The sequence below is a fragment of the Polypterus senegalus genome, chromosome 14 (genome assembly GCF_016835505.1).
Source record: "Polypterus senegalus isolate Bchr_013 chromosome 14, ASM1683550v1, whole genome shotgun sequence".
In the NCBI taxonomy this organism is placed as follows: Eukaryota; Metazoa; Chordata; class Cladistia; order Polypteriformes; family Polypteridae; genus Polypterus; species Polypterus senegalus.
The window spans coordinates 29,250,063-29,275,785 of record NC_053167.1 but is presented as its reverse complement, the minus strand read 5'-3'; the positions used below and the strand labels follow the sequence as shown (position 1 = coordinate 29,275,785).

At 36.9% G+C, this 25,723-nt stretch overlaps 1 protein-coding gene across 1 annotated transcript in view; it reads right to left on the bottom strand.

The window, feature by feature from the left end:
• cass4 (Cas scaffold protein family member 4) overlaps positions 1-25,723 on the bottom strand; it is a 68,086-nt gene that overhangs the window by 14,799 nt on the left and 27,564 nt on the right. Inside the window, exon 2 of the mRNA XM_039735611.1 lies at positions 18,150-18,590. Within this exon, the coding sequence (XP_039591545.1) occupies positions 18,150-18,590 (441 nt within the window). The remainder of the gene's footprint in view (positions 1-18,149; positions 18,591-25,723) is intronic.

Genomic DNA, 25,723 nt, shown 5'->3' with positions numbered 1-25,723 from the left:
TCTGTACATTTTACACAGATGTTGAACAAACTGTGATTCTAATCCAGTTGAATGTAGCTGTGAAAAAAATGGCACTTAACTGCTGTGCCACCAAGCGGCTCAAGAAAAATCTCTTAAAAACAGTACTTAAAGGTAAAAAAAAATATCCAGTGCAGTGATTTGATTTTTGTTTTGGTCAAAAGCTAATAAAAAGTATTTTATATTCCCTTAAAATAAACATATGTAAAAACAACAAGCTTTCTAGAAAATCAAGCATCCTAAATTAAGAAGTTAAGGACATTCAGACCAGGGTCCTCATGTATAACGCCGTGCGTAGAATTCGCACTATAACAAGACGTAAGCACAAAAGCCGAAATGTGCTTACGCACAGAAAAATCCAGATGCAGAAATCTGTGCATACTCCAACTTCTGTGTTCTTCTGCTCCATAAATCGCAGTTAGCGTGAAAAGTAACGCTCGTGCACGCGCCTTCTGTCCCGCCCCAACTCCTCCCAGAAGTATGCCACTTTGAATATGCAAATCAATATAAAGCTCAGTCTTTTGTGAAAAGACAATGGGAAAAGCACTAGGGGAAAATATAAGAATTTCAGCGAATACCAAGTGGAGGCAAAGGAAAAACATACTATTTGTTTATTAAAACCGTGGTATAATCAACAAAAGGAAGCTGATCGAGTGACATAGCGTGTTGGAGAAACTTGAAAGCTCACGTTCACAAAGTCGCACAGTGCCAGAAATAAAAAAGAAGTTTTCAGATATCAAAGTCGCCGTGAAAAAGCGAGTCGCGGCCCACTGTCTGAGTGTCATATGAAAGCTTATTAGGGTACAGAGAAAAAAAGGCACACAGTGGGGAAAAAGCACGAAATGTCAACTTCAATCTCGAAATTTCCACTTTAATCATGTAGTTTATTTTGTCATTAAAGTAGAACATCATAAACTTCATCTTAAAATCTTTTAATTAATCAGTTTCTCAAATCACATCGTAATTAAAGTAGCACGTTAAATGCTTTGTTTTGTATATGATCTTCTATGTGCTCTATGTGTGTGAATCACTACTTGCTTCTTAAACCGGCTCTCTTCCTCCGACAGGACACAGAATCCATTACATTTGTGATATTACAGCTCTCTGAATAACTAAAATACTGAGATGTATATGTGATATAATTTTCATGATGATAGGAGTTAAAGCACTTTATTAAACATAGGTTTCACGGTGCAGTGATTGTGCACGACCTTCGATGAAATAATTTATTGCAGCAGTACTCATTGGCGGCTCCAGGCTTGTGGCGGCACTAGGCAGAAAAAAAATCGGTGGCCCCTTCACCCGCCAATGTCAATATGGTATATTATGCATGGTGGATGGCCACGTCCATTGCGGACGCTGCATAGCCGCTTTGTGCTCATGACACAAGCGTTTAACTTTTGTCGAAATTTTCCGCTGCATTTTTAGCTGTGTCGTTATTTTCTCTTTCTGTTTTATATTCAATATATATTGGCATGGCCACCCCTGCAGTCCTTGCTTTTCTTTCTCCAAGTAACCGATCGCCACACAATCAGCTCTGTAATAGACATTAAGCCATCTGTAAGCTTAGAGAGCCGATTCTTCAAAACGTTTAATAAACATTGAAATATCTTCGTAGTACATGTTTAATTATTCTATCCTTCATGCCAGTCCCAGTGAAGAATATAGATTATTTAAATTAAGTTAAAGTTTTATCAGTAGAACAAACATATTTTGCTGCATTTCATCTTAAAAATGATATCGTCATCATAAGTAAATACGCGCTTTATAAAGTGGCTCAGGTTGTGTAATATTACAACTGTAGTGCAAATTTACAGCGGGGTGATTGTACTTATAAGTACAAACATTTCTACAAGGAGCACTTGATTGAGTGTGTTTAAAGTTCTTGGGGTGAAACGGTTTCTGAACCGCAAGGTCCGTACAGGAAAGGCTTTGAAACGTTTTGCCGTAGCTGAGACAGCGTGTGCTTGATACTGTATACCGATAACTCTCTTTCCGATCAGCTTCTGCTGTGATTCCCCACTCAGATACAGTGATATAAATACTCCGAGTGGTACAGTGTGAGTGATATGGAAAAAGATGATCCGCTGTGGCAACTCCTAATGGGAGTAGCTGAAAGAAGAAGAAGAAGAAGAAGGTGCAGTGAGAGTAACAACGCTAAACCAGTTATGGTATTTGGAATACTATGGCTATTCCCTGGACCATTATATTGTTACAAGTTAATTACAATCAGATGCATTACACTAATAAACAATAAGCGGTTAGTTTCAGTTTCAAGCCACTTCAGGAAAATAAAAGAGTAACCACACAGGAACAGTAGCACTGCTTTGACGCTGGGTGCCGCCAGTCTGCAAAACCGAGCGGAGAACTTGCATACAAAAAGGTATGAGGTACCATGGAAAAGTGCATGGCTTTACGCCAAGTGTAGGTTTTATACATCGCGATTTGAACGTGGAAAAGTTCTTACGAAACATTTCTGTGTATACATACCGTTCATACATGAGGCTCCAGCTGTTTCAATCTGTTATATACAGGTATAGGATCCATAATAATAAAGCAAGGATGACATGAGGATTGTGTGATTGGGTAGCTTATTTTACATATGATATTATGATAAAGCAAGTATTTATAAAAAAAAATTCAAATGTTTGTTATAATTTACCACATAACAAGTTCAGAATCAGTAACAGCTTAAAAAAAAACTGTTCATTGAAAGATAAGATTTTGTTATATGCGTGTTCTACAGTAGTCAGAAATACAGTGATCCCTTGCTATATCGTGCTTCGATTTTTGCGGCTTCACTCCATCGTGGATTTTATATGTAAGCATATCTAAATATATATCACGGATTATTTCGCTGGTTCGCAGATTTCTGTGGACAATGGGTCTTTTAATTTATGGTACATGCTTCCTCAGTTGGTTTGCCCAGTTGATTTCATACAAGGGACATTATTGGCAGATGGCTGAGAAGCTACCCAATCAGACCATGTATTACGTGTTAAATAAAACTCCTCAGTGATATACAATATGATTCCCGCACGGTGCTTTGCATACTTAAAAGCCCGAACAGCACCTGCTTTTCTCTCTCTCCCTCTCTGACATTCTCTGCTCCTGACGTGCACTCCTTTGAAGAGGAAGATATGTTTGCATTCTTTTAATTGTGAGATGGAACTGTCATCTCTGTCTTGTCATGGAGCACAGTTTAAACTTTTGAAAAAGAGACAAATGTTTGTTTGCAGTGTTTTAAAGTCCCTGTCTCTACAACCTCCTGTGTTTCTGTGCAAATATGTGACCCAAGCGTGATAATATAAAAATAACAATATAAACGTATGGTTTTTACTTTGCGGATTTTCACCTTTCTCTGGGGTTCTGGAACGCAACCCCCGTGATCGAGGAGGGAGCACTGTATCAGATCAGAAACAGTATAAGAACTAGAAATCTCTATATCTTTTTTCTCTTTCGGCTGCTCCCATTAGGGGTTGCCACAGCGGATCATCTATTTCCATATCTCCCTGTCCTGTCCGTCTTGCTCTGTTACACCCATCATCTGCATGTCCTCTCTCTACATGCAAGTTGTAAATATGCATGAACAAGAAACAAGTTTGACCTAGCCCCAGGGCAATGGTGAAAAAATGTGAGCAGGTAGAAGTTTCAAGAATAGTTCAAGGAAGTTATACCTAAACAGGTTTAAGTTAAAGGCGATGATAGAGGAAAAACCTTACATTTCAATGTTCCATCAACTCAAGAGGTTTATCAAGCCAGGCTAACTGAGAAATTTTATTCCATCTATCCAGAAACCACCCAGCATGCTAAGATGAAAACTCACCTGGTTATTTAGGAATTTTGGATGCTTAGACACTGAACAAGATCAGTTGCTATGTGGTCGTGGTAAAAAAAAAATAAATGAAAAATGTACTGTACTCCGATTTAATAGGAGAATGAGCATTAACACTAGAATTACCAGAGCCTACAAAAAACTCGTAATTCTGTCCCACCTTAAATCGCTTCTTAAATCCCTTCACACCTCTCCGCCAGCGCCCTTTGTCTTCTAAATGTGCTGATAAAGAGAAGCTAGGAGCAGCCGGCTATTCTATCCCCCCACCAATTTAGAACGTGCACGAACTTCTCTCAGCTCATGCCTTGATTGAGTATCTGGGAGTGAAGTGGAGTTGTAGAGTGGAAATAATAGATCGTTATTTGGAACACACGCATTTCATGTCTGTTCCGTTTCTACAGTAATCTGTGTCAACACATTGTTAAAACAGAAACAATTTTTATATTCTAGTATAAGATGACAAAATGTAGGCATAAACTATATAATGTATGAAGCCTGAAGTCCAAATAGCAAAGAAACATTTTCACAAGAATAACACAATTGCGCTGTTATTCAAAAATATAACTGCAGAAACAAAAAGCCGCCTTAACATGCGACATTGACAGCATTTTATTGTAATTGCCTCCGTGGTTCAATAGAATCAGTTCCCACTTGGGAATCAAAAGGTCATGAGTTCGATCCTGCGCCACTCCCTTTTGAGCTCTTAGTCTTACTGTTTTAGAATAAAAGCATACATTTGATTTCAGTCTGTAACAGCCGGTGCAATTTATGATCCTTGTACAGGTTAGCTTGTTTTTTTTTTTTTTAATTCACTTTTCATTCTCTCAGTCGCGTTCAGAATCAATCCATACATCCCCATCTGACAAGGCTGTTTTCACTAAAGACGCGCTATAGCTCTGCAGTGTACCACGATGCATACTAACGCCAAACCCCCGCCCCCCCATCCCCGGGTTCTGACACACAAACACTGGCGAAGCTGCCTTCTTCGTATCTCACCGTCACTTGCTTTTCTTTTTATTCAGTTCCTGCCAGTCCCCGCATGTTGCTGTATGCTGTTTCTTTTGTACTCCAGGACACGCAGAGGAAAGAATGGTAAAGACCAGTAACTTCGGCGCTATATGCAATAATCAGACACTCCCCATCTGCCCGTGTCGTTCAAACACAGGAACATATATTGGTGTAAAAGTATAACAAAAGTGCACTTTTATTCAACTGCAGTTTTTCGATCGCCTTTTTCTGTAAGACACAATGTACACACTTCTCTCTATGCTGTGGTTTCTATTACACACCTGAAAGAAAGAGACAATACATGTGAAAATATCCAGCATACAGCAACATGCGGGGACTGGCAGGAACACTCAATAAAACTGAATAAAAAGAAAATCAAGTGACGGTGAGATACGAAGAAGGCAGCTTCGCCAGCGTCTATCTGTCAGAACCCTTTGTGGGGTCGTTAGTATGCATCGAGGTACAACGCAGAGCTATAGAGCGTCTATTCTGTTTCTTTTGTACTCCAGGACATGCAGAGGAAAGAATGGTAAAGAGCAGTAACTTCGGCGCTATATGCAATAATCAGACACTCCCCATCTGCCCGTGTCGTTCAAACACAGGAACATATATTGGTGTAAAAGTATAACAAAAGTGCACTTTTATTCAAGTGCACTTTTTCTATCGCCTTTTCCTGTAAGAAGCAATGTACACACTTCTCTCTATGCTGTGGTTTCTATTACACACCTGAAAGAAAGAGACATTACATGTGAAAATATAATCGCACTAATGCAATATTATTTGAAAACGAACAGCGTCAGATCGGATGTGATTTTATGCAGGAACTGGAAATTCTCTGATGCGGACCTTCCCCCAGGGAAGAAAGTACAGTGTCAGGTGCTCATTCAGTGTAATAGGAACCATAGCACAGAGAGTTGTGTGCACTGCAACAAGTACACGTGTCGTAAATGTAGGAAGGACGGTCCTTGGGTGTGTGGGAACTGTTAATATTTGAATGTGATGATTTTATATAGCACGGAATGAAAATCAGCACTTTTAGCATTGCACCATGCAAGCTGTCGTATCAATCGCCTACTGTAGCTTGCTTTCTTTTTTCTTCGGTTATACAGGTAGTTTTGAATAAAAGTGCACTTGTTTTGTTTGCGAAATGAAGTGTCTGCGTGCACTTTTCGTGGCATTACACGTATATTTTTTGAGCATGCTCAAACACAGGAACATACGTTGGTGTAAAAGTATAACAAAACAACGGGTAGATGGGGAGTGTCTGATGATTGCATATAGAGCCGAAGTTGCTGCTCTTTACCATTCTCTCCTCTGCATGTCCTGGAGTACAAAAGAAACAGAATAGACGCTCTATAGCTCTGCGTTGTACCTCGATGCATACTAACGCACCCACAAAGGGTTCTGACAGATAGACGCTGGCGAAGCTGCCTTCTTCGTATCTCACCGTCACTTGATTTTCTTTTTATTCAGTTTTATTGAGTGTTCCTGCCAGTCCCGCATGTTGCTGTATGCTGGATATTTTCACATGTATTGTCTCTTTCTTTCAGGTGTGTAATAGAAACCACAGCATAGAGAGAAGTGTGTACATTGCTTCTTACAGAAAAAGGCGATCGAAAAACTGCAGTTGAATAAAAGTGCACTTTTGTTATACTTTTACACCAATATATGTTCCTGTGTTTGAACGACACGGGCAGATGGGGAGTGTCTGATTATTGCATATAGCGCCGAAGTTACTGCTCTTTACCATTCTTTCCTCTGCGTGTCCTGGAGTACAAAAGAAACAGCATACAGCAACATGCGGGGACTGGCAGGAACTGAATAAAAAGAAAAGCAAGTGACGGTGAGATACGAAGAAGGCAGCTTCGCCAGCGTTTGTGTGTCAGACCCCGGTTGGTGGGTGGGGGGGGTGGGGGTTTGGGGCGCTAGTATGCATCGTGGTACACTGCAGAGCTATAGCGCGTCTTTAGTGAAAACAGCCTTGTCAGATGGGGATGTATGGATTGATTCTGAATGCGACTGAGAGAATGAAAAGTGAATTAAAAAAAAAAGCTAACCTTTACAAGGATCATAAATTGCACCGGCTGTTACAGACTGAAATCAAATGTATGCTTTTATTCCAAAGCAGTAAGACTAAGAGCAGTTTACTTCTCAAAACGGAGTGGCGCAGGATCAAACTCGTGACCTTTTGATTCCCAAGCGGGAACTAATTCTATTGAACCACGGAGGCAATTACAATAAAATGCTGTCAATGTCGCATGTTAAGGCAGCTTTTTGTTTCTGCAGTTATACTTTTGAATAAAAGCGCAATTGTATTATTCTTGTGAAAATGTTTCTTTGCTATTTGGACTTCAAGCTTCATACATTATATAGTTTATGCCTACATTTTGTCATCTACTACTAGAATATAAAAAACGTTTCTGTTTTAACAATGTGTTGACACAGATTACTGTAGAAACGGAACAGACATGAAATGCGTGTGTGTCAAATAACGATCTATTATTTCCACTCTAAAAATCCACTTCACTCCCAGATACTCAATCAAGGCATGAGCTGAGAGAAGTTCGTGCACGTTCTAAATTGGTGGGGGGATGGAATAGCCGGCTGCTCCTAGCTTCTCTTTATCAGCACATTTGATTTAATAAGCAGTTTAAGTTGGGACGGAATTACGAGTTTTTTCGTAGGCTCTGGTAATTCTAGTGTTAAGGTCAGAAACAAAGCAAAGATGAAACCTGGAAGATCACAAATACTAGTGACTAATGCCAAAATGCGACACAAAATTCATGGTCAGAAAAAATCAAAGGACATTCTAAACTGGAGAATCAAAGAGAGTATTTACTCAAAGCAACAATAAAAGGATTTTGGTGAATCCATATTCTTGGAAACTAAAACAACTCTGAGGTGCTCTTTTATCCTAATGCAATACAGGTGCTGTCCTAACAAAGGAAGCTCAAACTAGCACTGTTGATAAATAAACAAAATGAGAGTGGAAATGGTACAGATAATTATATAAAAACACAATTAAGGCAAAAGGCTGAATTAACCACCAGAATCCTTGGGGTAAAAAGAAAGACAAAACAGGGACTACTAGAATTCCTACAAAAAACAAATAACGAGGGTCCTGACACTATCCATCCAGGCAGTACTGGTATTATTTTGTCACACTTGTTTTACTTTGCTTCTTTTTTGGACATATTAAGGAATGCTAAAATATAAAATGCATAAATCAAAGTGTATACTTTCTGTTCTGTTCAAACGAGTTTACAGATATAAGAGAAAGAAACCAGTCAACGACATTGACCAGAAGCGGAGATCCAGATTGCAGCTGCATTTTTGTTACAGACTATTGAGTGTAAACATTTGAGGGCTATAATGGAGATATGGGACACTCTGTTCAGGTCTGTGTAATAAAGAGTCTGACAGTAAGAACAGAGGACCCTTTAATGATAAAACAGAGGACATGGGCTCAACTTTAGTCCCAGGCAAAGGGCTGAGCTGTAGCAGGTTATGTGACCTCAATATAAAATATACAACATAAAATTCCTCTGTATGTCCTGGTGTACAAAAGAAATACCATCATGCACCCGGTCTCAAACCTGGGACCTTTGAATTATAAGGAAGCAGTTCTTACCGCTACACCGTTCAAGAACACATATAAATTCCCTGTCGATTGATATTTGAGCTTGAGTTTTTAACTCATTGACAGCCACATGTAAATTGAATGCTTTTAATTTCCTTTGGTTATATTCTTGCATAAAAGTGCATGTGTTTATTTGATATTTAGACTAATGTCTTCACACATTACACACTTCTCATCATTATTAGTATAACATGGAAAAAGTTTCTTCTTTAGGTATGTGTTCAGCATTTCTTACATTTCTAGCATTACCTTTCATCCTATACTTACCCAGATCTTTGTAGACACGGAATACACATGAAATGCATGTATTCCAAACAATGATATACTATATTATTTAGCCTATACAACTTGAGGCACCCCAGATGCATAATAATTAGCCTTGGTTTGAGCTGGGAGACCTTTTTGCCCGCAAGCCCAGCTCCATCAAGGCAGGGGATGGGACAGCAGGCTGCTTGCTGTTTGAGCTGATTGATGCATTTACAAAACAAAAGATCTTGATGGTTGAGGTGTGAAGGGATTTAGGGTACGCCAGGAGTTTTTTCATAGGTTTCAGGAATTCTAGTGTTAGTGTCTGTATGGAGTTCTGTGTTTTTGAGGGTTATTCTCTAGTCACTCTGGTTTTCCTCCCTCATCCCAAAGACAAACGTGTTAGGTTAACTACTGATCCTAAGTTAACCCCTTGTTGGTTTTTGAGCCCTACGATGGAGCTGTGCCCTCTGCAGAGTTGGTTCTTGCCTTGTGCCCGAGGCTCCATCTTCCCGCGACAATGAATTGGATTAAATGTGTTTAAAAATATTACATCACGTTTAGGAATAAGTTATGTTGAAGCCAGCTGTTGCATTAAAACAAGTTTTTCAACAAAGGAGAACAAATGGTAGACAACTTAGACAAAATTTCACATAATTCCAGAAATGTTTGCCTTTACACAGAGATGTGTAAATACATGGACTACACTGCCTGGAAATACTCTTTAATGCAGCACTTCTGTGAACTTCACATCTCCAATTTACACTAAAGACATTATGCAAAAAGAATTGATATGCAGTTTTGGGCTGAATGGTTTGCTCTCTGACTTGCGTCCAGATTTACAATATATTGCACAGATAAGAGTACCCTCCGAAAAGAATCAATTACTGTTAACACAAGATGGAAAGGCAAAATGAAATACTATACCACAAAGCATATTATTAAACTTGAAAACAAACAGATCACAGTAATATGGAAATAAATCCTAGGCATCACTCTGCTTACATACTTACACAGTCTTAAACTTAACTATGTAAACTTTTTCTTTTAATAAAAGGATTACAATGAAAATATTATCAGAAAAAGAAGAGTGCCAATAAAAGAAGGGAAATATGTAAAGAACAAGATGTATATGTTAGATGGTTAATGGTGTCAGTTTTGGGGTAAGACTGCAAGAGAACAGAATGATAGTGTTTCCCTGTCTGACTAAAAGGCTTCAACAGTACCTCCAGCTTCCCATTGTCTGCCTCTTTCAATAACTTCATTCCCTCAGCCCTGGATAAAAGCCCACTTATCTAATCAGCATTGCATACTGAGTGAGCATAAGCAATAAATTAAAACTGAACAAAAGAGTCCCTTGACTGTAGGAGTGAGTAGATGGATTTATCTAGCGTTCACACTAACAGCATTCCCTCCCCCATGCTGCTCCTTTGTGTAAGAGTTGCTTGGTACCAGGGCAGAAAGACAGATTTGAGTGTCCAAGCTTGCACTGGCATTTAGAAAGCTCAGCTCTAAATCTCTCACATCTTAACTAATAAGGATACATTAGAAGGACAGTGATAGTCAGACTACCTTCAGCGCAATTTTATGTGCCTTATTTCCATGTTTCCACCTTACAAAGGAAATGTGTATTTTGTAGCCATGACATTTTTTCTTAATGTTGCATGCCAGAAATTAAGATCTATGGTTGTAATTAGGTAATCGCAAACAGACTTCACAGTAAATGTTAACTTTCATCTTTCTAAATCATTTCCCCACTTAGCACAGGATGGCAATCACATGAAAATCAGATCTGTGATTGGTCTAGTCTAATTTTACAGAGAGAGAGAGCAAACAACCAAGTTTTTCACACCACTTTACATTTGGAATGTTTCCTTTTTATTCGTCTAGTCGTTTAGTAGTCAACTATAAGCTGTGACAAAACCAACCATTATGTTTTAGTTGGAGTCTTGTTGCTAGAAGGAAAGTTAGCTTTGTTGGTTTTGACCAAGATTTTCTGCACTCCCATGAGTAGCAATGAGCATACATTGCAGCACAATTATTGATTTAAATGTCACCTGAGCCAAGTGACCATCTATCAAATACCTCCATCCACAAGGTCGCCAGTTGCACCGGAGGGCACCACCCTTTTCTCAACCCAATGCAAATGGTAGCCCAGGTCTGTAGCATGGCCCCTTTACTACACTAAAACCAATAAATAATTAAAGCACTAAAACAACCCCATAAAACAAAACCTAAGCCCCCCTTTAAAAATCAGGACATTAAAAGAATTATACATTAATGCAATAAGTAAAGTCCATTAAAAGCTCAAATTTCTAAAAACATCCTCATTAGGCTTGAATCTCTTGGGTTCCTTATTGCCTCAGCACATCCCACCACTGCCACCAAATGTGATGATGCAGGTTAGCCATGCTCACTATGTTATTAGTAATTGATCCCCACCCTTAATTTTTTCTATTTATTTATGCTTTACCACAGGCCATCCACCTATATTACACTAAGTGGGTTAAATAAATGGATTTGGAAAATACCATGTTCTTTCAGGTTTTTCCTGCTTTTATTTCTATTGGAACTACTGCTGATTGTTGGCTACAGGAGCACTACAAATGTTGTTTTATTAAATATTGTTCTATCATATGTAATGTAATACTAAGTTAGTGATCTCCCTTCTAAAAGTTAATTTGTTACGATGTCAACATCAGCATGCAACATTTGTTTACATATGACAATGCTGGTTTTTTAGTTTCGAAGTCTTAATAAGCACAGCCTGACGTAACCATTAGTTTAATCATCCTGAATAATTACTAAAAATTACCAAGAAAAAAGATATTTATACCAATATTCATAAAACTTCTAATAAGAGAATCAGCAAGGAGATTTAGGAAAATATTTAAGCAGCCCCTAACTAGTAAACTGTAAAAGATATGCAGATTTCATATGTTACTTTCAGATGTAAAGTTAAGATAACGCTCACGAAAACTTGTAGAATTGTTGAATTTTTGTGCACAGAACAAAAGCAAAGGACTAAACTGACAATACACCACTGCTGCACTATAAAAAAATGTGTGGTTAACATATAAAAACAAATTACATAAAAGCTCAATGCTTTTAGCTAAAAACGTAAATTAATCATATAGTTATTTCTAGTCCTTTCTCAATTCCAATCTAGTTGGGAGAATAAAAAAAGAAACAAAATGAATAATCTTTTGTTTCTTGGATACAACTGTTTTCAAGCAGCAAACGTCAAGTACCTCAGTGGCAACCAAAATCTCTGTTGGAAATCAGGGCTGTGTTTTTCATGACGAAGTCCAAAACATATAAAAATATTATTTATTAGGATAGTATTAAAGTATTGTTTCAACAGAAGAAGTAAGCTCTGAAGTTAGCGTGTCTTAAATGGGGATGAAATCAAAGCCAAGATAAAGTAAATGAAGAAAAAACTCTTAAGGATAAGGATACAGCTACCCATTAAATGTTTCACAATTCTTTTCTTACTTGCTTGATGGTGAACTTTGCACTTTAGATAACTTTAAATTTTGAGGAGTATGGTTACTTGCATAAAAAATGTTTTTGCTTCTAATCTACTTCAGAGGGTCCCCAGCCTAAATTATCTGTCCAAGTTTAGGTGGAGCTTTTCAATATATTTTGATTTTCACAATGTGAACAGTAAAGAAAGGTCTTATCATTTAACATGTAGTCTACCAGTGCCTCCATATTAACATTAAGTACTTTGGTAGACTAAAGCCAAGGACTATTTCTCTAAGTGACAGCAATGCTTAAGGACTAATTTATACTGAATTGAGATTTCACAAACTGATGTTATCCAAGAGAATATGAAGTTGCAGGAAAACCTAATTTGAAAGTCTTAAAACAGGAAGTCAAAACATTTACAATACCTACATCAAAATACGAAAAAACATCAAGGTCAAAAGACTGTTTACTAAGCATCACAAAATTAATTCAAAGAGGAAAGTAATCAATGAAAGCATGAAAGTCATTCATAATAATTAAATTCAAAAACTTGAATGCTGATGTTCCCACACAGCTATGTTTTTTAACTGGCTATCGTGATGTTAGAAGTCATGTAAAATAAATCGCATAATAGGCAACTGTTCATAAACACAGTAAATAACATGGCAAAACTGGAATGAAAACAATACAAATATCCAAAATAATATTTTTCCATGAAAATAATAGTTATCCAAAATAATATAACATTATAAATAAGTAAACAACAATGTTCTGTAAAGGCAAAATGATTAACTAAGTTTTTTCTAGTTCTTTAACTAGTGAGATAATTATATCGTTAACCAAAACCAGTGCATAAGACTGCTTGTCTAAACCAAATGAACCAACTAAATAATTTATTTTGACCGTTTACGCTTTAGTCTCTTGCACAGCGTTTGCTTCAAGAGGTCTTAAAGTTTGGATACTTGCTTATTCTGAGTGGACACCCTGTATATCAAGGCCACCATGTTGTCATGGATCATTTACATGTGCATCACATGCCTAATAACCACACATGATCTAGTAACCAAGCACATTAAATGGCAGGCTTTATAAAAGGAAATCTAAAAAATTATGACGCAGTAAGGTCACTGAAATAATACTTTAAAAAATTTAACAAATCTGAATAAAAATGTATGCCTTAAAACATTTGTTCAAGGTAATAAACAAACATCAGGCTCATGTCACAAGGATTAAACTTGAGTTACAGCAGGACAATGTTCCAATTAGTGTTTTGTACGTTAACCAAGTATTCCCAGAATTCCTGTGGAGATTGCTGAGACTCTTGAAATCATTTTCTATAACCAAATAAAGATCTGGGTTGGATAAACTGAGAGAAGGATTTCCTTATTGGGTGTAACAGATTGGCATATTTTGCCTTAAAGGATATGATTTCAGACCTAACTTCAGCCAAATTAAAGAGGATTAACACCCTGTAGTATACTATACAACTGAAAGCAACTGTTAAATATTTTAAAACCATAAGGATTCACAATATTATCATGACATGACCTAAATAAGAGGTCAATTTTGCATCTTAGGATTCCAGGCAAAAAAGAACAATAAAGACAGGAAATGGGCTATGATGCTACATACTGTACATTCTTTTGATGAATGTGAGATTTGCCAAATATTTAATTGCAAGGCAGATCAAGTTACATTCACAACCACAACAGATTACAGAAAATAAGATGCATACATTTATAGATTACAATTTTGGTCTTAAAACTGAGACAAATGTATGATAGTATTTTTAAAATGTGGGTACTCTCTGTCAACCCCAGTTCCAGTCACAACCACTGAACTGATTGCCGAATACTAATTGCTTGGGAGGTGGAAGTGGACAGATTCTTGATACACTGTCCATTTATTTCTGTTTTTTCAACGACACTAGATAAGAGACAGGCTGCTGTGCAGTTAATTTCAGGCCAATGTACTGTATAAGCTTCCAGGAGGCTTCTTTACGTCACTCTAAGACCTAGCACTTAGTATATTGTACGTGTTACGTTATTAACGAGGTGCTGGAACAACAACATCTATAAACCTGAAAAAGGGAACCAGTTAGGAAGGCTCCGGTGTTTTTTAGGATATTTACTAGCATCTTAAAAGTTTTAATACTGGTATTTGTTAACAGCAAGGACCAGGAAATTAAAATGTAATTTTACCCCTACACTATTTCTCAGCAGGCATTACACTACAAGTTCTTCAAACAGACAAAAATATTCCATGCGACCTATTGATTTTATGTGTTTATGGCAACAGAAAAAATACACATTTTTCTTTTCAACATTGTTCTATACCTCAAGAATTATGAAGACTCTCAACATTTGAATTTGGATTTAATAAATACCATTCTACTGTACCCTCACCAAAAACCATTAAGAGCCATAAACAGGAAATGAGCACTCTCTGAGCAGCAGAAAACAACACCATGGAAATGGAAACAACCTGGCTGCCTGTGGAGCTTTAACTGTGTCTGGAAAAGATCTCAAAACTGCTCTATGGTCTTGTAAAAAGAAATTGTGGTGCTAGTTGCCCTGAAGGATGGTCTGCCATGATCTAATCAACAAACTCTTTAAACACCAGAGATATAGAATAAAGAGAAAAAAAGAAAAGAAGAAAAACTACACAAACAAACTCTGCTACAATCCAACATAATAATGATTGTTGGTTTATTTGGTAACTTTTTACTCCTTAGCTCTAAGTCCAAAGGCAATGAATGGAGGCAGCAAACTTTACCTTAGAAATGCACTTACAATGGCTGTGAACCAGACATACAAATGTTTCAGAAGTGTTCTATTTTATGCCCATAAACAAATTATATTACAGCGTGAAGGGCTGAAGCCAATCTATAAAGCATACAGGTGCAAGGAAGAAACCAAATATGAAGGGGCATCCATCTCTCCGGTCCCTCATTCTTATAAAAAATCTGTTAACATAATCTAGATAGAAAACAAAGTAATAAAATATGTGAATTCAGATATGGTGTTCATTTCTATATGATGGAATAAAAGCAGAAGGTGAAAAATTAAGTCTAATATAGTACTAAAAACAATCCATACACGATGGCATTCCATTAGTCATACATCCATTTCCACAGCTGATTTAAAGGAGAACTGTACTGCCAAACATCTTCATCACTATTCATGCTTTTTTAATTCCTGTTCACGGTGACAAGTGAAGCCAAATGTCATCTGACCTAAGACTGGAACCACATCTAGATAAGAAGCCAGTGAATCTCTAGGTACATCTATACACTGCTACACACACACCACTAGAGAAATGCAACTTCAACCTATTTTACTGTATTTGGAATCCTTGAGGAAACAGGTAACACTAGAAAAAATATACATAAACAAAGGGAGAATATGCAAATTCCACATAGAAAGCACAGCTGTCAGGAATCACATCCATTCATTATTTCAACAGTAGTACCACAGTGCAATCTAACATTGCTTTTCATGTTATTTTTTACTATTTTTTTTGGTCATTTCTGAATAGACTTTAAAATTTTGAATACAGTATGACACAACAAGTTAGGTAATATCTCCTCAATCCTGGGAGTAATGCTATATGATCTGCTTTTCCTAGCTAAATGTACTATTGGAGTTAATAAGTAATAAATATACAGATAAAGACTGCAATAGTATAATCAAGCAACCAACATAATGTAGAAATTACACAGGTATACATTGAATAAATTGTTTGATCATTTCATGTAATTTATATACATTTTTGGGCACTGCAATAAAAAATGCAAACCATTTTTCTCCATCGTTTTTTATTGATTTTGCACTATAATTAATTAAAAAAAAATATTTTAATGATAATTTGTTTGGATTTAATATCTGAATATATTTACATCAAAACAGTTATTTCCTTCAGTAATGAGGTGAGAATGTAACTGCAATTGAATATGGTGATGAGTCAGAGAAGCAGGCAGCAGCCTGTGAAATCATTAGAGGTATGTTGGTAATAAATATACAATCAATGCCTGCTGCTCCTCCTCTACATTTGAAAGAAACCTGCAAGAACTTTGAAGGTCTTTGAGAAAATTAACTACAATAAGCACTGTTAGTTCATTTGTGTAGACCATTATGCGATAAACAAATTTCTCTCTCTTGTATATTCTCAAAAAATACTATAGCAACAGCCACAGTAGACTAGGACACACAGGACAGAGTCACATGTGAGTCTAAAGACATACCAGTCATGGACAGCACACTAACTCCTAAAAACTGCTTTTCTACTAAAGCTGGTCACAGTAGACAACTTTTCCAAACGTATTTTTATAATCTTAGGGAGTTAGGGGCATTTGAACCCACTCACTTGACCACCAGTCATATAGCCTGACATCCTCACCAACTTCATTATACTGGTCAGAAAGACTTGTGTGTATGCAAGAGCTGCCAACCAATTAATGTTCATACAGAAGTATAATGGACCACAGAAACATAAGAAAGGCTCATCCTCCTGATGCTTTGTGTTTGTCGGAAGAGGTAAAATAAAAACTGCAGCTGTACTTGCTATATCAGGCACTCTTAGGTAACATGTTATTATTTGTCAGAATGTGACAAGCTTGCAGTACTTTGGAAGTGTGAAATCTATGCTGAAATGTCTGCAAGTAGTCATGTAATTTGGCATCCCCTGCAAATTCTAATTGTGTAATTTGACATCATCAAGGCAATGCCATCCAGCAAAAGCAGTTGTTAAGTTTTTAATCCTCTTTGACTGGAAGTCGTTTAATGTGCTGTTGGGTTAAAACATTTATTAAGGACCTTGTTCATCCAGATTTGGTACTTTCCCTGGAAGAAATCATGAACCTACACTGTCGTATTTTAGGACCTCTCGAGAACAGCATGTAAAAGAAACTTGCATCTTTATCTTTTCTTCACACTGTTGTTTAAAATCATCTGATTTAAATCACAATTCAAACCTTTTTTTCCTGAAAATGTACTCACAACTAAGGATAGAGATACTACTTGGAGTAATTGAAAACCAGTCAAATAAGAAATCAGACTGGAGAATAACTAAATTATCTTGTTCATTTAGGATTTTTAGTCAGGGTGGTTATTGAGCAATTCTTTTGCCACTTTAGATTTTAAATAAAGCTGTAGGAAGGCTGAATCTAGAGACATCTTCTTCGGGGGAAGAATATTTAAAGGAATACCCCATCAAAAAATTATAATCTATTTCACAGGTTACTTACCCATGTTGTTTGTAGTGTGGGCTGAAGCAAATTAATCTTAGGTAGTATATTTGCTTATACCTTGTGCATCAATGGAGGCCAGTGGAGGTATAGAGCTCTGTCTCCAATTTAAAAGCTCAATTCAGCTTTACTTTCATGCACTATTCTAGTTTTCCAGGAGTATTTATGTAGCACTATTTTAACAAAAAGTACATGTGCTATGGATGTTGCGAGTGTACAACTAGACACATTAAGCAGATTATACAATAAGTAACCTGAGATGTTTTTCATGCTTGCTGTTTTCAGTCTTGGCCCCTGCTATCCCACACTGATGGCCAATGTATTAGAACATTTGTTATCTGTTGCATAAAAACATGAGATTTTTTTTTTCTTGGCCATCACTATAAACAACATGAGGTAAGCAACTTGTTCACAAATATTTTTCACTTCTGATAAAGTATTACTAAGTTTTCATGTAAAATAAGTGCAGAATACAGTAACTGTCTGCTTATAAAAGTGAAACACCAAAGCATGGTGATTTATATTTTTAAAACTACTTAAATGTTTACATGTGAACATATAGAAAACACAGAAAATCTGTTCATTTTATCATGAAAAGCTTTCTTGTTATTTTCCAGCAAACACAGACATCTTCTTAAATACTCTGCTACCTTTTTCCTCTTCACTTATTCATATCAAGGCCTCACCTTAGTCAATGCCTCTGATGTGCTCTCCAAAGACTGTCTGAGTGAAGATGGTACAGGATGTCTTGGGGAATGCTGCAATGGAACTTTGTAGACACTTTCCATGACTTCATAGGCTGGACCTACAGGTCGGGCAGGCGTTGGGATTTGATAGATATTCTGAACACTATATGTTGGAGGTTTCTCCAGGGCTGGAAAGGAAGGAAACTTCTCTATGTAGCTCCCATCAGAACCTCGGAGAGGCAAGACTTCTTCCTGAAAGGGGGAGAGTAAATGAAGCCGATTGGCTGGAGCCAGCCCTTGCCGTCCATGCAGAGAGCACTTCCACCAGCCCTCACTGCCAAGCACATTCTGTTCAATCACTGTCAAGATGTCCCCTTTGCGAAATGCCAGCTCATCAGAAGACTCTGCTTTGTTGTCATAGAGAGCCTTGGCTAACAAATTCTGTGGGGAGGAAATGAAGAACAGAGACAGAGTAAGACATCTCAGTGCAAGCAAATGTACAACAAAGTTAAAAGACACATACAACCCTGAAAGCTGGGAGTTATGCCAAAGAGATGCAGTTAGCATTTAGAGATGACAGTAGTCAAAGTGAAATTAGCAATTTTCAAAACCAAGAAAGAGACTTCTATAGAATCTATATGTCGTTTCTAAACCACTACTGCATTTCACAGGCGAAGGAAGTCAATGCATACAGTATATACCAGCAGAATCAGGAATGTGTCTTTTTTTAAGAGTTGCCTTCATCCTGGTGCTGAAAACTGTTCCTGGCACCTTTCTTTATGTATAACACGTCTTAAAAATGTTAAAGCACAATTTAGCATTTTGGGTAATTGATGAATTAAGAGATAATTTAGATTTTTCAAGTCTACTTTGGTCTACCTAACACAAGAAGATGAAGTAATTGAGGTTTTTTTTTTCATTTTATGTACAGTTTTGGAGTATGTGGTATTGATTTTTGTCTATGCAAACATTTATTTATTTAGCTGAGATTTCACCAAGTGGGAATAGCACACTTAACAAATGGACAATTTTTTGTACATTTCTACAAATATGGAACTGCCAGATTAACTTTACACTGCGAATGACTGGTGTGGTCTGAACAACTGAAGGTACTTGTAGAAAATAGTGTTCACAGAGACATGATGAAAGATTGAATGTAGATTATTCAGGCACCTTACAGTGATGCAGGACAGTTTTAACTCTTGAGTGCCACAGTGGTCACACGCTTCATGATTACACCTTAGTGTGGCACTGGATACATCTCAATGCCACCAATTCACATTTCCGAAAGTTCTTAAAACTCTGGTTAAGTCCAAATTTATTTACCCTTAATAATACAGCTCACAGCTGCTACACTAAATGCAAGCATGAAGCTCACCCTAGACTACTACTTCTTGACAACCCCCAGCCATGTGTATAATACACAAAAAATATGTCTATTGAGAATTACATTTGGAATAAATATATTACATTTCACAGTCCATTAAAATATTGTATTTCAGAAAATTCAGCACAGTATTAGTTTAGTCTAAAAGGTACAGTAAATTGGGCTGTGTATAAATCTGATCAAGGGCTCATAAACTGATGAACTGATAAACTAGCAGCATACAAACTGATGTCCATTTCAGTCCGTAACTACATACCAAATGCATTAATTGCTGTTGTCAATCTGAATTTCATGGAAAATATATTTTAGAATTTAACAGATTGGGAAAACGTTTACACGTAAAATAGTAAAAAAAACTATACTGACTGCTTAACAGGCCATCAGGAAACCCATGTACAAGTTTGGCCAAGGCAGGAACACTGATGAAAAGGTTCTAAATCCTCTACAATGCTTAAGTGGACCATCATTTCCTAGTAAAGCCCTTTAATTCCAGTTTCAAGATATGCTCTCAATTGCCAAGAATGTGATATATATTTTATTAATCCCAAAAAGATGGTAGCAATTTTCTTATTAGAGTGCATTATTTTTATGTTTTGCTTATAATTATTCATGCATGGATTAACACAGATAGGTGAAATTGTTGTGCCCAGTAGCAGTGTCAACATACAAGTTCATTACCAGGAAGTGACACAACATTTAGGGTTTTTTTTTTCTTTCTTTATTTCGCCTTATACAATTTCTCGTATTAGGAATTTGTTAGTTTTCGCATACCCCTTGGGGTCAGAGCGCAGGGTCAGCCATTGTACAGCGCCCCTGGAGCAATTGAAGGTTAAGGGCCTGGCTCAAGGGCCAGCTAAGTAGGATCTCTTTTGACAGTGACTCAAACCGGCAACCTTTGGGATACCAGCGCAGATCCTTTGCCTCAGAGCCACCACTCTGCCCTAATGAGTTTAATGATAACTGATGTCAGTTTGGTAATTTTGGGAGCAGAACATGTAAGCACTGTAGCTGCAAACACAAAGGGTTAAAACTAAGGTGTTCAAAGAAACAAAATCACTTTTCTTTTTTTCTGTCTGATTCGGAAAATCTAAGTTTTTGCTTTTTTCTTTCATTTATGGTTATGTTAGTCAAAGATTAGTGTTGACCTTGACTTGTGCTCCTCGGATTACTTTTATGAAGAAATCTCTAATCTGCATCTGCTACCTAAATACCAATAGCTATGGGGTGACAACAAGCAAAATGATCATGGATTGCACACCTGCCATATGACAGCATTCTCCAAATATAGCGAGTTTCCTCAGTGATACACTTGAGTGGTAAGCTTGACAAACCGGAACGTAAAATGTTATGTGTTTCAAGTTAAAACAGTTTTAAGTGATAAGTGATTTTATTTTATTTTTTTTAATTCAGTCAACATATATACTTATAACCTATATGAAAAAATATGAAATGCTTGAACATGACCTTTCAAAACTGTTGTAACATGCTCTTGTTTTACTTCGCACTTACTCAATAAACTAAACCTTACACTTGGAAGTAATATAAAAAAATCATAATAGTTCCATTATTTACTTAGCTCTACGGTCTGAAAACTGGTAGGTCAATTGGCTTGTCCAAGGACACTTGGTAAGTTACAGTAGTGGTAAAGCCAGGACTGGCAACTTTTATAGGTTTATTGTCCAACATCTCAGCATTTATGTAAAACGTCTGCTTTAAAGTGATCACTCCATTTTAAATGAAAAAAAAAAAAAAAAGTAAAAGAATTCTCATTAACACAAGCACAAGTTATATTAAACTGTAATCTGTTAGCAACAGAACTACTGTTGGCAAGATGAATGTTTCTCAATATAGACCTTATGTCTGTGGCTGTAAACCTAAAGAGGATGTGTAGAAAAGTTACACTTGGGCAAGAAGAAAATACCTTGTAGTACTCTTCTAAACTTTTAAACGATTTAGACCTAACAGTTTATTGAGTAACTACCACTTTAGTACCCATTTACACTAGCACTTCAACCTGAAATGACCAAGTAACTGGACACAGTGGGAAAGCACTTACTTAGCTTTGAAAGTACATTGTCCCAAACTGGAGTCAAGTTCCTTGGCTAAAAAACTATGAAAACACAGTGGCATTACCACTTGACAAATAAAGGTGCTTTAGGTGCTTAGTCAGTCTTAAGATTTTTTTAATTGTGCAGGTTCACTTCTAACTAAACAACACATGGCATAACACATGGGTGAGATGGCATGGCAGCAAATATGGTCAGCACTGTGGCTACATAGCTCTAAAAGACTGAGACTGACGCTTGACCCAGTAACTGCATGTGTTGAGTTTGTCTATTTTCAGGCTATATATGAGGGGGTTTTCACCTGGAACTCTAGTTTTCCCTGAAAAAAAAATAAAGTTATTGCAGGTTAGGTGGATTGGCATATCTAAATTGGACCTAGTGTGTGCTTGGTGTGTGGGTGTGTTTGTGTGTGACCTGCGGTGGGTTGGCACTCTGCCTGGGATTGGTTCCTGCCTTGTGCCCTGTGTTGGCTGGGATTGGCTCCAGCAGACCCCCGTGACCCTGTGTTCGGATTCAGCGGGTTGGAAAATGGATGGATGGATGGTCAGATTGACTAGCAAGTGTAAATTATCCTAGGGTTTGAGTATGGGTGTGTATGAGTGAGTGTGCTCTTGTATATACAGGTACTTGTACCAATTCTATGAATTGTTCTGACATTTTATTTGATGCTGACCAGCACCATGGAATTCTGGCTTGGAATAAGCAGTTGGACAATTCAATGTATGGATGGATACACCTGTAGGAGTAAAGACCCGAAACATCTTAACAAATGATGAGTGTTCACTTTAAAATTTAGATCTATTTATTTATGAAGCATGACCTGCATGTGTTCACAAATCTTGTGCACTTTTTTTATTAATAAGCAAAGCCCAATTTTATAAATTAGTTTGCAACATTCATGCTAGTGTGAAAGAGATGTTGTTTCCATAGTGACAGTAATTTGTGCCTTAATTTACTTTTAATCCTGACAAATCCTCCCTCTACAAACTCTTTACTGTTTATTTGTAGCTTTTGTTTTCTCCTCAGACCCAGGCATTGACTCTTCTGCTGTTTATTGAAAACATTCTACATGGAATGCTAAACGTAGTGTCCTGAGTGCCTGTCCAAACCCAAACATTCCACTAAAGTGATTCTGATATCATCATAAACATGGCAAAAAAATGATCCTCAATCCATACAATACACCACAACACAATTACACTTGCAGTACAATGATCACCTTAGCCCAATTTACAGGTTTCCACCCAAGTCAATGGTAATAAAAGTAAACAACATTCAAATTCAACACAGATGGTGACTAGGCAGAAATTCTAACCTAGCTAGTGGGGCAACAACCCTGCCACGGCAACAACAGGCAGCCCCATCAAAATGTTGGAAAGTAAAACAAAGATGCATCACACCTGTCTAGCTTATCTTTGTGAGCATCAGAAGAAGAACAAATATTCATATGTACTCAAAAACAGACTTAATCTTTAGTAATATTTAAGCCTCCTAGCTTGTTGGAAGTTATCTGGGTCAAAAACACTTGTAAAAATATTTACGATTTACTGCATGCGTAATAACACCCACTCAACCAAAAAAAAAAGCAACTAAGCTGGCCTGTCTTGCACATCTGCCTGTCCTCCACCTAACAGAAACACCACAAGAGGAAGAAACCACCATGCTTACTTTATAGTGGGCATCTGACTGATTTGAAATGTATTCCACTACAATATCATCTTTCCCAGTGCTAGATAGCTTATACCTTAACCAATTCTGATTTTGCTTCCATAAAATAAGCTAATATTATATTATTAAATCTGTTTAATCCAGTTCATGGGTTAAAGGGGTGCTAGATCCTATCCAGGTACAAACGGGTCAATGCAGTGATCAATCCTGGACAAGACCTCTCATGTATATCCCCCACAATCACACAGGACCAGTTTAGAGTTAATATTCCTACTCTAACCAGTACATCTTTCGGATCTGAGATGAAAACTGGGAACATTCTATACAGGCATATGGAGCATGTGCAAAGTTCACATAGTTCAAACCCAGCACAGAGCTAATCACTTTTTTACCTGATACTGCTTATTTTCTACCTAACTTCAAAGAAATGTATTCATTGCTATTTTCCCAATTAAATCTGGTGTCAGCCATAAGAACAAACAAATGTTGTATTTTTGTCAACCATTCTGAGGAGACATACAAGTAAGAATACCATTGTACCATGTGAACATAAGAATAAACTTAACTGATGTAATTATTTAATTAAATTAATTTTTGTAAAGAGCTTTACCACTTACATAACTCTGACTCATTATTATAATACAAGACAATAATATAAAAACATAAAACCAAATAAGCCAGATGCCAAACGGCTAACATCAAACAATTTTATTGCAAAAACATTTTACTATTTCTTAATTTATTAAAAATAAAATTTTTATTTAAGGCATCATAAATTCTAGCCCCAGGTGCTGCCTCTCTTAGGTCATTTAGCTGCCCATCTCTAAAAAAGGCACAATGTCCTATGGAGCAGGTATGCAATAATGATTCTAGCAGGCCACTACAATGGTCTAATAATTGGATGAATTAATAAACACAGCACTTAATGCATGCCAATCATAAAATAAAATTAATAAATTTAAACTGTAATGAATGCCTGTGTCTAATGGTCACATTGCATTATGTGCCCCCCATCACCATATGCCAAGCTCTTGCCTTCTTATTTAAAGTGCTTGTTCACTGCCATTAGGTGTTATTATGCACCGATGACTTTGGCAAGTGACATCTTGAGGGTTCAAGAAGACAAATCGGATGGTGGAATGAAAAGAACACCAGATCATATGAAAAAAGGCCAGTCAGCATTTAATAAAAAATAAGAGCCAGGGAGCAAATAAGAACACTGCAAAAAAAAGCAAGCAAGAAGCTGAAAAGTAAATCAGACAAGAAACAGGATTTAAGTAACTAAGTAGATATGATGTTGAACACTCAAAAATAAGGTCAGATAAAACACAAGCAGAGAAAAAAAATCAAAGCTCAAGAGACCAGAAAACAAAGTTTTGACTCAACACAAGATTGTTACTTGACGGTCTGAGACCAAGTGTGATGGCTGAATAATTACTGTCACTTTAAAATGGCAAGTTGGGAGGAAATGAGAAGGCAGAAGGCATACAGAAGGGAAAACATAATGCTAATTTGAAATAGGCACATGTACCAGTACCAAAAATTCATGAAACCCAATCTCAACCTAACAAAATATAATAATCAATGGTTCCGTGTAACTAATTGTAAAAATAACAGTTTAAACCTAAACATATGTACATCCTAATTCAAGTAAAGATCTTAACTCTATGTAGGGACAAAATTCACAGTTAAAAAGATGCAATTTAACAAACTTAAGTCTGACTCAACTAAACGGAAATGACTTGTTTTCACAGGAAATTTTGTTTATCTATAGAATGCATAGTTTATATTTAGAGAGGTCACAAAATGAAGCTGTGTTAGAGCATCACAGAGTTTTACATTACAGGAATAGTATACTAATACCAGAACCTAAATGTTAATAATCAATTAACAATGCAATTCTTAACAAGGCAGAAAAAGTATTTAAGATGCATCTTTCACAAATGTCCAAGGGCTAAGTTAACTTTTGTTTAGTTACTTCATGAATGAGTCATATTCAGAAATAGCAGTGATAACAGAATGTAATTACCATGTGTTAGCCGAGTACAGATAATGCATGTCTTTAACTGCATTTAACCAATTTCACAGGTAGTAGATTCCAACTCAAATAATATACAAAATTACATTAATTGACATACTATTGTTAGTTGCTGAAGACCTGACTAATTGTAGTTTGTTCACACTCATACAACACTGGGACAAATTAGACTTACCAATTAGGATGTAGGATGAAATTAAAGCAGCTACAGAAAGACCACATGGAAACAGGAAGAACATGCATTGCCTTTCAGCTCTCCACTATAATGCATGAAACAAACATTATTGTGTAACAATAACTGTACTTTGGGCAGAACAGTGACATGCTAGTTTTGGCCACTGCCTCACAGCTCTGGGAGCCTAGGTCTCCACTTGGGTACAACTGGAATATTCTCTGTGTGTTCAGCTTCTTTTCA